Source organism: Emydura macquarii, unplaced genomic scaffold, assembly GCF_026122565.2.
Source record: "Emydura macquarii macquarii isolate MOO-44397 ecotype Brisbane River unplaced genomic scaffold, CSIRO-AGI_Emac_v2 contig_1253, whole genome shotgun sequence".
Classification (NCBI taxonomy): domain Eukaryota; kingdom Metazoa; phylum Chordata; order Testudines; family Chelidae; genus Emydura; species Emydura macquarii.
In genome coordinates, this window is record NW_027131390.1 from 69368526 (window position 1) to 69381842 (window position 13317).

A 13317-nucleotide genomic window follows, 5' to 3' on the forward strand; every position below is an offset into this window, starting at 1 on the left:
AGCTTCAAATAAACAAACTTGAAAACTAAGATATTTCATATAATACTCTCTCTTCACGCTAACTTACAGAATTTTTATGAATGCAAAGTGCTGGATTCATAGTGTAGCGTATATTAACAAATTCAAGGTGCTTTCATGATAAAACCCTTGACCTAATACTACTCTCCATTAATTTAAAATGATTTATTCCAGATTTACACCTGGTGCAACAGAAAACAGGATTACCCATTATTCCTCCCAGTTATACTGTCTTGGAGTTTTTTGAAACATTCATCTCTTAAACTGAAAAATTATATTCTTTTTTTCTGAACAAAAGATATTTAAGGAAAGTCTTTGTTGTTTTTGAGGAGGCTGAGCAGGAAGCTGTTTTTCTTATAATGGTCGAGGGGATAAGGGAGTCAGGAGATCTGGATTCTGGATTGGCCACTAACCTGCCGCATGTGCTTGAGTAAACCACATCAACTCTCTGTACTCCCGTTTTCCTCTTTGGTAAAATGGGATAATGTTATATGCCTTCCTCAGAGATTCGATGAGTGAAAAGAGCCTTATGAGAGCTAAGGACTGACGTGTGAAAGTGGCACTGGCCATGCAAAAGTTAAAAAATATATTGCAGGGAGCAATCTTGCCATGATACAACTTTAGATGGAATTAAATAAAACGGGGTTTTAATCTCTAATCGCAAACATCTATTTTAAGAATGACCATTATTTTTTAGTTAATCTCTACAGAATCATCTATCGAATCATTTTGCAGCAAAATGAGCAAGAGTTCACGTTTGGCAAATTAGAATTTGCTTACCAGGGTTGCAGTCTGTCAAGAGAGAACAAATAGACAGCAAAACCTTTGAAATAGTCAAAGCAGGGCTCCAGTTGTCTTTCAGAATATCCAGACAGATGACTCCCTGACTGTTGATGTTGCAGTGATAGATTCTGGTACGGAAAGTAACCTAAAGTTACAGCACAACAGACAAAAATCATTAAACGCTATCTATGAATAGACTGTCCCTACCCTTTAGTGAGCAGAAGTTTCGATGGGTGCACTCTGAATGAAGCAGAACTTTGCAGAGACCTCTCTCATTCACGGCATATTTTGTAAAATGCACTTATTTAAAAAGTGCACATTTTGCTTCATTCATTGTAACTCTACAGAAGCCTTGGCCTCATTCACTGCATATCTGGTAGGTAAATCACTTTTATACAGACTCTTTGTCTGGCATACACAGAGTCATGCATGTACTACAAATGCAGTGTGTAGTCAATGTAAATATTATATTGTATTTGAGTAACAGCTTGATTGTGAACAAGACTATATTATAATTATTGCAATGCATATGAACAAATGGACAGGTTTTGGCTTATACATGCAATCTTTCCCTTACTTTTCAGTACCTAACTGTGCAACCTTAATATTCTTTCAAATATTGCTTTTTAGGGAATTTATTGCAATTGTCATTTTCAAAACATTTTACAAACTAAATCCTCATCACATCCCTGTTAGGCAGGAATTACAGTACTTATAAAACATTTCTAATGCACTAAGTGCCATCATCCTTCTCCTTTAATTGATTTCAGATTAATATTCATATAGTATGAAAATGGTTTCTGTGCATAAACAAAAAGAGTGAAATATTTCAATGGATCAGTTGCAGAAGGCATAGTTTATGGCAGAGATAACTAAAATATCCATTTTCATTTTACGACAGTCTGGGACACATCCGAATATTTGATTAAACTCACGCAACTCATGTAATAGTCTAATCTTGATGTGGAATTAGAAATATTTTGCAAAACTTTTAATCATTCCATGAAAACAGACGTATATCAAAGAACATTATGGTCTGTGTTTTGTGCTTTTTGGGAAGTCTGAGAATGCATTGTTCTTTATGCTGCAGTGCCCCAAGGAACCAAAATAAATATATAAATAAGATATTTCAATGTGCAGTAGCAATCGAAAAAGCTAATAGAATGTTAGGAACCATTAGGGACAGTATATAAGACAGTAAATATCACAATGCCACTACATAAATCCATGGTATGCCCACACATTAAGTAAGTACTGCATGTAGTTCTGGCCACTGCATCTCAAAAAAGAAATACTAGAAATGGGGCAGAGCGACACAAATTATTAAGGGTACGGAACAGCGTCCATATGAAAAGAGATTAAAAAGACTGGGACTATTCATCTCAGAAAACAGGTGACTACAAGGGGATAAGATAGATGTATATAAAATCATAAATGGTATGGAGAAAGTGAAGAAGGAAGTGTTATTTACCCCTTCACATAACACAAGAACCAGGGGTCACCCAATGAAATGAATAGACAGATGGTTTAAAACAAATATAAGGAAATACTTCTTCACACAATTCACAGTTAAGTGTGGAATTTGTTGCCTGGAGATGATGTTGTGAAGGCAAAAAGTATAATTTGATTTAAAAAAAAAAATCAGATACATTCATGGAGGATAGGTTCATCAGTGGTTATTAGCCAAAATGGTCAGGGATGCAACTCCATGCTCTGGGTGTCCCTAAAACTCTGACTGCCAGATGCTGGGACTGGATGATTGCCCTGTTCTGTTCATTCCCTTTGAAGAATCTGGCATTGGCCATTGTCAGAAGACAGGATACTGGGCTAGACGGACCACTGATCTGACCCCATATGGCCATTGTTATGTTTTAATGATAGTAACAACAGTAGGAGCTATAACATACACATGTTGCAGAAAAAATAGGGTGGAAGAACAGTTATTTTCTCTAAATATTTGCAATGTCCTTTGTGATCACATTGACAAGCTTATTAAACCCAAAATTTGACTTTAAAAAGGCTTTTGAATTCCTAATCCTTAACACCTGCTAGTTAACTATGATTTCTGAACAAATAATTTCTATTGGCATAAATGTTCATTGCATTCTGTGAGCAAGCACATGACATTTTCAGCTTAATCTTAGATTCATTTTAAAGAATACATAGATTCTGCGTCTTGAAAATATTATTGACCAAGAGTGCAGAAGTAATCAGTTTCAGATATACAGTAGAACCTCGGAGTATTGAACACCAGAGTTACGTACTGACGGGTCAAACACACACTTCATTTGAAACTGGAATTACTACAATCAGGCAGCAGCAGAGACCAAAAAAAAAAAAAAAAAGTAAATACAGTACAGTACTGTGTTAAATTAAACTTAAAAAATAAATAAATAAAGGAAAGCAACATTTTTCTTTTGCATAGTAAAGTTTCAAAGCTGTATTAAGTTAATGTTCAATTGTAAACTTTTGAAAGAACAACCCTAACGTTTTGTTAAGAGTTACAAACATTTCAAAGTTAGAAACAACCTCCATTCTCGAGGTGTTTTTAATGCTGCAGTTCTACTGTATTGACATTTTATAATAATGGATACTATCACAGGATTCTTTGTCAACTGGAGGATACAATGTTTCATCTTTAGTTGACTATTTAAATGTATTCAGTTCTCATATCCTTTCCTTTTGTGGATGATTGCTAAGAAATTTATGTGTTAAGAGAAGCTCTCTTTTATTGGAATTAGTTTTTCACCTATTACTCCTGACCAATTACTTCAGAATTGTCATTCAATTCACCACTAGGAAAGTTGGGGAAAAAAACAGTATGGACTTTGAAGCGGACATATTTCTTGAAATTGCTTGCCAAGATGTTCAAAGGTGGTTTTGGCACATATTTCAGGACATCTTAAAGGGGCCTAATTTTCAGAAAGTGCTGAGCACTCACCATTGAAAATCAAGGCCTTTCTCCAAAAACAGTCATTTTTTAAAAATCTTGGTCACTATAAATAAAAAAAATCTTACTCTTACCTTTGGTGGCTTGAATGGATAATCAGATGAAAATGTGATATCCAGGAAAAAAACACCTCCTTCATATACAGAACCTGGGGGTCCAAGTATAGTTGATCTCCATTCATAAATGTTATCTCCTTTAGGACCAGCACTATTTAAAAAGAAAGAGAGAGACTCCACTGTACCTTTGTGGTTAACATTTGTAGTGATTACCTTTTTTAATTCAGTTATTATGTTTAACACCAATCATTTACATGACTGCAGAAGGTGCCAAGCTTCTCATGGACTTCAATGGGATTACTGCTGAAAACCAGGCATTGTGCGTAGGTACCTAGCTGAATCAGGACCTTAGTGCTTTTGAATGTACTGGCAATGCAATGGATTCATTGGACTATCAGTGTATTAAACACAAATCCCATCTAAGGCTATGTCTAGACTGATGGCGGCAAATTCACCACTGTCAGATCGATTTACCCAGGTCGATTGAGCAGATTGGTGGCAAGTGTAGACATAGTCTCTGTGTTCTGGAGTATTTAGTTAACTCCTATGTTTTGTCCTTCTAGTTGCATGGGACATACATATACAAAATAAATTATAGCTCTCACACACTCACCAGCTCTGGGGCATTAGAAAAAAAAAGGTCATGTTTTATATTAAGGGCACATTTATAAATAATTTATGAAGGATTTATAAAATATATGATTCATAGATGTTTTGATAAGTGGTTAATTGATTTATAGATTGTTAGACTCCAGGTGAGCAGATTTATGGATGTGTTTATACCATCTATAACACATACTACTCAAGTCTGTAAAATCTAGTAACCATGTATAAATGTACCTTAAAGTAAAGTATGATCAACAAGTGTAGTAGTGTTAAGAGCTGTTTCATGTTTACTGTCACTTGTTTAGGATGATATAGAGTAAAATTTTGTTCTTCCTATGCTGGAAAGTTTAAGGTTTTCTTGTGGAAAAAATATAGAATTGAATCCGTTGTAACAATGAATCCCCAAATTAATAGCAACCTACACATTTGTGTTACTATGTGCTGTATATATTAAAAATGGTAATATTAGAGACATTTTCCTCAGTAGGGAAAGAGCATGTTATACAAATTTTCTAGCAGCTGAATTGATGTCAATATTTTAAAACTTGCTCTGAAATAATGAACTAGTACTTTTCCAACTGCTGGGATGTCAGAATTAATGCTATAAAAATGTGAGTGTCTGTCTACATCCCTTTTCAAATAACCAAAACAAAAGTATTTCTCCGTAAAGCAGGCATCAATTTAAAAAATATAAATAAGCCTCTACAAAAAAGTAATTTAAGGCAATGTTTTGATTTTACATTTGCAGATGTCTCTCTTGATCAGATCGAAACTGATGGCTGTGCAAAGTAAAATAGCTTGAGAAAGCGTGGCATAAGAACTCACGTCTTACTATAAACCAGTTTTTTCCTGCTTTAATACTCAGAAGAGGAACTTTTTTATCATCATCATCATTATGCACCTACACATCCTGTGTCATAAACATGCAAGCGTTTCTTAGCCTTAAGATGACAATCAAGAGACAGCCAAATGCTGATTTTAATTATGAATTCTCTTTCAGTTATAATCCATACCTTATTCATGATGTTCGTTAATCAGTGACTGTTTTATGCACCAAATAATTAGTCTGTTTCAGGCCTTTTATTTATATGGCAAAAATAATCTGGAATTCCAGCTAGCATTTTAAAATAAATAGCTACAATTCCATCAGAGATTTATTTATTTTCCCTTTACCAAAAATAAAAGTGGACAACTTCCAGGTTATAATTGTCTTAACTTTGTTAAAAAAGAAAAGAAATACTACTGATAAAATGTGCGCCTGTAAACCTTGACCATATCCTTTTGATTTGTATTCCATGTACAAAGGAGTTAACAAAAACTGCAGATGTGTTTTAGAAGAAAAAGCAAAAACTCTGGAGGAGGATGTCAAGCAATAGTTCTTAATGTTGCAGTAAATTGTTTGTACCTCATGTCGCTACAGTAGATTATTCCATTCATGCTTTCTAAAAAAAAATTAGCAGAAGAACTAAAAATACTGGGGCAATAATGATAATATTTAAAACCCACATAGGCCACTGAAATGTTTTAATTAATTCTTGATATTTATCAGGCTTTTAGCTAATTAATATTATGCTTGGAGACTAAATTTCTATGAAATGATTCAATTTCAGCATTAGTTGTCCTAATGGTTATTTTATAGTCTAATACAGAGATTAGTGTTCTTGCCTCATCTGTCAGTTACCTTTCTTTCACACAACTCTAATGTCTGGATGGAATTCAATCAGATTAATGAAATAGCTGAATTACAATAGCGACATATTTCAGCCAAATGAATCAGTCACAATTAAGTATTGTTATGGCGTCTAGTTTAGAGCCAAACTATCTGGTAATTACTCACCCTGTCAGAACAAGGCACCCATCAGTTAATAGCTCAGCATATAAGTGCAATATATCTCTGTTTATTATTATCTTCTATGCTACTATTGGTCCTATGTAAAAGGATAAGGTTACATGTGGGGAGGAGAATGCTATTTTGAAGGTTGGAATATTCTCACCTTTATGAGAGGGAAGAAAGTGCCCTAGTGATTCAGCACTCCTCTCTCAGCTGAGAAAACACTGGCACAATGTCAGAAATATGATAAAACTGTAACAGTAAATATACTCAAAAGACGAAAATTGTTGAATCAAAAGGTTGGTCATTTTATTACTTTTGTTTTAACTGAGATTTCGGAAATTTGTTACAACAGTTGGAACAGTGCCCCGCTCTCCAATGGTATGAGATATACTTTAGCGTCGCTAATGACCGAAAACTCCAGCAATCACAACTTTATTGATATGTGGGGATGAGACTCAAGAATGTAACATGCAGACAAGACAGCACACCACCAGGCTATTTCAAGTCAGATTTTTTCTACAGCACATTCAAGCACTAAATACATAACAGCAGCTGGCTAAGTGAACCAAGCTACATTTTATTCTTTTCTCTACCTACGGAACAAAGCAACATTCACTCCCTTACAACGCTGATGGAGTATGAACTACACAAAGATCAGCAACACAGAGGGAATAGAACTGCTCACAATAGCCCTGATCCTGCAAGGGCAGGGCACCAAGGATCCAGTGATTAGGGACACTGTGGAGAGCACTGGAATCCAAAGGCCTGATTCAGCAAAGTGCTTCATCATGTATCTAAATGTAAAAATTCCAGTAGCCCCATGGCCCTGATTCTCCATCACGTCAGCTCAGACCCAGCGGAGCATGGAGGCTGTAAGGAGTCCAGATGTGGCTTGCTGATTCAGGCCTATCTAGCTCTAGCAAAAATTAATGGGGCAATCCTCACCTAGGCCAGGGGAAGACGGGCATTTGTGGAGATTTGCTCTGACACACTATCTCCTTTTCTTGTCATACAACCCACACTCGACCCCTGGAATATGCCCTTCTCCTTCCCCTTACATCGGGGGTGGGGTCAGGTAGGAGCTGGCTCTTATGACTCTGTTGGCTGTTTGCTAGTAGAGAGTTCCCCTGCTCATGGTGAAAATCTCTACTGGCCCAAGTGAATTACTGTCTTGCTTCAAGTTAGGCAAGTACCTCACTGAATCAGGGTCCAACGGTGATGATAAAAGATAAGACTGCCCCTCTCTCTGCCTGCCAACAAAGATCCTGTCTATACTTACCTCTGGGATTCGGCAGCAGTTGACAGAAATTACTCAAGCTACGCAAAAAACTTGCGTAACTCCCCTTGACTTCTAGGCTCCTCTTCTGCGCGGCGTCTTCACTGCACTGCGCCGACAGGAACATAGGTTGCGTCACTCCCATCGACTGCCGCCAAATTTCCAGGTAAGTGTAGACCAGGCCTAAGTATTTTGGCTAAGTAGCATTAGCATATCCTGCTGCACTATTACATTAGTTTCCCGCACATCCAAAATTCAATTAACACGCTTTAATAATGCACTGTGAAGAGGAGCAATATTTTGGGGGTTCATTCATTATTTTTTTGAAAATAGGCTAAAAAGCAGACAAAATAACAAAGCAATCAGATTTTTTTCAAAGTAACAAGAGAAACCCATGTTTTAAAAATGAATTTTTTACTTTATAGGTAAAACAAAATTAATTGATTAGTGCAATTACATAGATTTATAGCTAAAATGAAGTTAACTGAAAACAGCTGCTCCTTAAATACCTTCACTGAAGGGAAGGACTGTGACACAGGGTATGTTTACACAGATGCTGGAAGGTGTAATTTCCAGCATGGGTATACATACATGTGCAAGATCTGACTCAGGCATCTTGAGCAATCTTGCCCGACCCCGGATTCATATCAAGCATGGCTAGTCATGGATACACTGCTATTTTTAGGTGCTAGCATGTGCACGTGTACCTGTGCTGGGAATTATATCTCCTAGCTGCTCTGTAGACATATCCCACGACAGGACAAGGGACATATTCATATCTTATCTGAATGACAAGCAGCAGCATGTAACAGATCCTCAAGATGAATGCATATGACAACCAAAGTACTACCTATTACTGTAACCGCTGCTCTCCCATACTTCTTTCCCTGGTCATCCTTTTCTTGCAGAGCATCTAAAATTAGGCCTTGTCTATACTAGTCCCTCCTCCCTAAAACTTCCCACCATTGCTAAAACCAGTGCATCTCCACTAGGGAGCTCTAGTGTAGAAAAAATGCCAGCAGCTTGTTCCCATGTCTTCTAAATCTGCTCTGAATGAGTTAAGATGACTGTGATAAGCAAAACTGCAGGAGCCTGGAGACCTGTCTACACCAGCGCTTCCATCAACGCTGTGCTTGTGAAGTTGCCACATTGGTTGCAAAGGTGGAAAACTTCAGGGGAAAAATGTTAGTGTAGACATAGCCGTAGACCTTGAACCTGCAATAAGCTTTGTGTGGGTGCAGGGGACTGCCTGAATAGAGATCAGGGCCTTAGTGGTGGGTCCTGCACCCCTGAAGTCAAGGGCAGCAGGAGCAGGCTATTAGCTTGTAAGCTCTTTGAGACAAGGACTTGGTCTTTTTATATGATTCTGGAAAGTGCTTCGGATACTTTGCGGCAATTTAAACAACTAATAATATAATTTCTAGCATGATTTTTGGTCTGAGATTTGTGGCACTACAAGCCCAGTGAAACAAAAGCATCCCTCGTCAGAATGCACCAGTCCTTATAAAGTGTGAGAGCTTTGCTTGTCCAGTAGATGGACTGATCCTGAGACTTCAGCAGGAGTAGTCATTGACTGTACCTGTCACGCACAAAAACTAAAAACTAACAATACTTTTGTAATTTCATCCAGAAATCCCCAATACAAAAGACAGAATCCTAGGAAGCTTTCTGTCATCAAAGGCCCAATGTGTTTGGCCAAAGTTTGGCCAAAGATTGTTCATCAATACTGAAGCACACTTTGTTTTTGTAGAAACCTTCAGCTGTGTATATTTTACAGGACACCACTATTATGTCTTGACTAGTCATGATAATGACAGGTATATTTTTTCATGAAATACAGTTTGTATGTACTGGTCTTATATTAATTTGGTGCAAGAGTAGTTAGCCAAATTTGCCAGTCTATTATGCACATCTGTGCAGATTAGGGAAAAAAATCCTTATTTTTATTCATGTACTTTTTTAAAAAAGTAAGAATTACAACGTAAATGTTCTTACATTCTGCACTCTGCCTCTCTAGCCTCTCTGAGCCGAATGCTCAGGATTCCTTGTTATAGTTCACTAAATGCATTAAAATCACCCATCTAGAGCCAGTTGCAGGGTCTGTGCCTAGGACAAGAATTTTTAACTTATCTAGTGCAAGCGAGGGTAAAATACCATATGTTATTAAGTATTCTTCCACTGTCAATAGTACTCATCTTGAATAATTAGACTTGAAATTGAGATACAATTAATAATTTCATAATGGTGGGGTTGGGTAAATAAAAAGGAAGAGGGGGGGAAAGGTAATTTAGCCAGCCACTTTTTCTGAAGTCAGTTCTATGCTGACCTTTATATTATGGGAGGTAATGGGGGCTGTAATATGCAAAGGTAATAACAAAAGGTAATTATGGGGAAAAATTGGCTGAATACCAGGAAAACTTCCAGACAATGGAATCTGTCAGACTTTTGCAACAGCCTCCCAAGACAAGCTCTTACACCTAGAATGGACACAGGATGACTGAAGAGACCTTTCCTGTCTCTGATTGGAATTCCTTCCCAACCAGGGCCCTGAAAAGATAAAATACATTAAAACAAGAGCTACTAATCCACAGCCCCACTATGGCTGCCAGAGTGGAGCAATAGCCATAATGCTGATGTAAGCTGAGGATTCTCCCAGCTTGTGGGAATCACTGGGTGACACAAAGCCACAATAGCAATTCCTTTGTCACTCTCCTTTTCAGCCCTGACCCCTCTACTGTGAAGTTGCCACACTGGTTGCAACTATAAAGTGGTTGGAAGAGCTGTAATTTGGGGATCTCCAAAAGCCAGAATGGACCCTCAAGATGCTGGAGAGAGGTTAAGACATTCTAAATTGAAAGCATTCTGATTTACAGTGGGGAGTGGCCTAGTCCCCAGTCAGCCTCAGGATTGAGGAGGGCAACTGGCAGGTGAAAAGAACAGATGAGGCATGAGCCTCCTGAGCTGCCCAAAGCACAACTCAGAAACAGTCCAGAGTCAGGGCCTGCGTTTCTAGGATAATACCGTTTATGCTGCAAGCGTACTGCACACTAGCAGGAGTGATATGAGCTCTAGAACAGCTGCAATACACCTGGGACACAGAGAACTAAAAATTAATAATCAAAATAGGAAAATAAAATTGTTCTGATTGTGGAGCTTGGGAAAATGAAGTGGGGAGAACTGCAATTTAGAGTGCTCCCACCTGTCCCTGTAAGTACAAATTGCGTTAATTGGTACCCTGTCAAAGGTGTAGTAGTTAAAGTACAATTGACTAAACCTCTTCCTAGACTTTCCTTTTAAAGTCCCATCTGTTAGGATTGACACCTGAGCTTCATCAGGTGCACCTCATAAAAGGAGCAGACAGAGAGCCAGCTGAGCTCTATGCAGTCAGCCACGGCTGTACAGGGCAAAGCCTTCCTTCCTTCCTTCAGGGAAAAATCTACCGTAAGGTAAAATTCTGTCGAGGAGAAACTCCTAAATCTTTTCATTGACCATGAACCATGGTGACTCTACCACAATAGCTAATTATAAAATATATATACAGCACCATCGGTGCAGTCAGTGCTTTACAGCAAGAGTCAGATGTGTTCCCTACCTTACGTACTCCTGCTCAAGTACAAAGAAAAGGAACAAGTACATGTCTGAAGCATGACCTGCAATTAGATACTTAGCATATCCAACGCGCACACTTGTGAAAACCAACATGTGAATCCTCATGGCAAGAAAGGCACTCAGCACACTTGAAAACCTTTATTTTGGGCTGTAATGTCCAGATGGCTGTAGCATATTGGCTCTCAGTCAGTGTGATCACCCAGCATGAGTGTGTTTGTGTGTGTGTGCGCAAGATTGGCATTACATTTTTAAAAAATGTCCTTAGCAATATAATCACAGGGGGATATCCACATCCAGGACTAGGCTCCTGCCTATCATCTCTCTTTTGTTAAGTAGCACACACAGGTGATAGCATTGAAGGATCATGGCTATGCTGCTGGCCTGTGTGTTCATTTGGCAAAATCCCTCTTCCGCCTCTGCTGTTGGGGCTCTTAAGAAATCCCTAGTAGAATATTTTTAAAAAACCATGAAAATGCTGTTGCTCCAAAGGGTATTGTGCCTATCTCTAGCTACAGACATACTGTTCAATCACCTTAGTATGTGAGAGTGTGGAATTTACCCCCTAGTCTAGTTGATGCGGAAAGAGTATCTGCCCTCCCCAATAGGTGAAATTCCCACATTTAGATACTAAGGTGCTGGGGACAATGTATATTATATATAGCTAAGGTATTGGGGAGAATATATACTAAGTAGAATCCCTCTGTGGGCAGCAACCTTTCTGAAACAGGGGGGTGTAATTTGCATCTGAATAACTGATTCCTATAAGGACTATAGTTTAGAAGCCACAAGAAAGGGAGGGGTCTCTAGCCACCTGTGTCCTGTTATCTTTGGCCCTGTGCTGTGAATCAGGTGTTCGTGAAGGAAGATGTGCTCATATCACTTCTCTAAGCCATAAAAGTTGGTCACTCAGAAAAGACATGTCATTTTGGGATGTTTAGTCAGTCAATAGCCTACTTCCAAATAAGCTACAGAACCTGACCTTTAGGCACGGTAAAATAAGTATTGGTCAGCCATGAGTTAAAATCCTAGAGTTATATATATTATTGGCCAGTGGTTATACTATTTTTATATTCATTGTGGATTCACTTTCATGCATATTTTTTTTTAATCTTTTTTAGTATTTTAGGGACCCTGGGATGGAGTAGGGCCCTCAGAGAGTTGCATTAGGCCAGGTGGGTCCAGTCAGCCAATTAAGCAGCAAACAGGGTAGATTCAGGCTGTATGGAGGGTGCTAATGAGAAGGAAGCTCACATGTGAGAGGATTCTATAAAGCCAGGAGGCTAGTAGGTTGGTAACAGTGTGAGAGGCAGTAGAGAAGAAGTCTGCTGTATCTCCCCCTCAGGTAAGGGAGAAGGAAGGGGAAACGGTAGGAACCCCTGAGGTAGGGTTTAACCTAGCAGGCCTAAGAGAGGGGTCTGACTAGCAATACTGACAAACGACAAGTTTAAAGAAGCATGGTAGGAAATATCCAGGGAAGAGAGCAGCAGGGTTGATGAACTCCCAGACCTTAACTGCTCACTGTAGGGCCCTGGATTCTGGAGTACAGGGCTGGCTAGTGATTCCTTGCCATCCAGTGCACAGTGGTATTGGTAGGAACAGTGAATGGGCAGACTGCCTGGGTCACTGCAGGAGTGGCAGAGTAAGGATAGTGGCTGTGCGGACTGCCTGATGCTGCTTGTGTAGAGAGACTTGGAAAGAGTGTTCTTTGACCTGGCCGTAGGCCAAGTCATGAAGATGCCATACCGCGACTCCATGAGTGACAGGAGAGTAGCAACGGTGGAAGGCCAGAAAAGGGGCACTGACCTGGGTGGAGCTAATCCCCAGAATTGCCAAAAGGGGGTACCACTGAGTGGTGAGTAGAGCACCCAGTGACAAAGCCCTTTTTGCAGACTTTGCTATGTTCTTCAGAGTCCATCAGTGATTAAATTGAAATGCATCAGAGTAAAACTCTTGTGAATTTCAATCCTGAGACACGTAACAGGGACCTAGCAGGAATGGAAGTGAAGTCACAATGTGAAATGCACTAATTATTTATGTTTACAGAGATTTCTAGAGTAGTTCTCACCAGAGTATCTGAATGCTTACGTCCTCCATGTACAAAATGCTACATGGGTTTTATTGATAAGGACGTCAGATACAATTTTAACTCTACTGTGGCCTAATTTTGAAAGACTGGCAGGTTTTT

The 13317-nt window shown here is 38.8% G+C and overlaps 1 protein-coding gene and 1 long non-coding RNA gene across 3 annotated transcripts in view; one reads left to right on the top strand and one right to left on the bottom strand.

The window, feature by feature from the left end:
* LOC137153591 (uncharacterized) overlaps positions 1-5822 on the top strand; it is a 32392-nt gene extending 26570 nt beyond the window's left edge. Inside the window, exon 2 of the long non-coding RNA XR_010919846.1 lies at positions 5162-5822. This is a non-coding gene — a long non-coding RNA (uncharacterized lncRNA). The remainder of the gene's footprint in view (positions 1-5161) is intronic.
* The window catches only part of UBE2E3 (ubiquitin conjugating enzyme E2 E3), an 82703-nt gene that overhangs the window by 4187 nt on the left and 65199 nt on the right, over positions 1-13317 (bottom strand). For both annotated transcript variants that reach the window (XM_067549089.1, XM_067549090.1), the window contains exons 4-5: positions 3826-3958; positions 799-946 (exon numbers count right to left, since the gene is read on the bottom strand). In XM_067549089.1, the coding sequence (XP_067405190.1) occupies positions 799-946; positions 3826-3958 (281 nt within the window). The remainder of the gene's footprint in view (positions 1-798; positions 947-3825; positions 3959-13317) is intronic.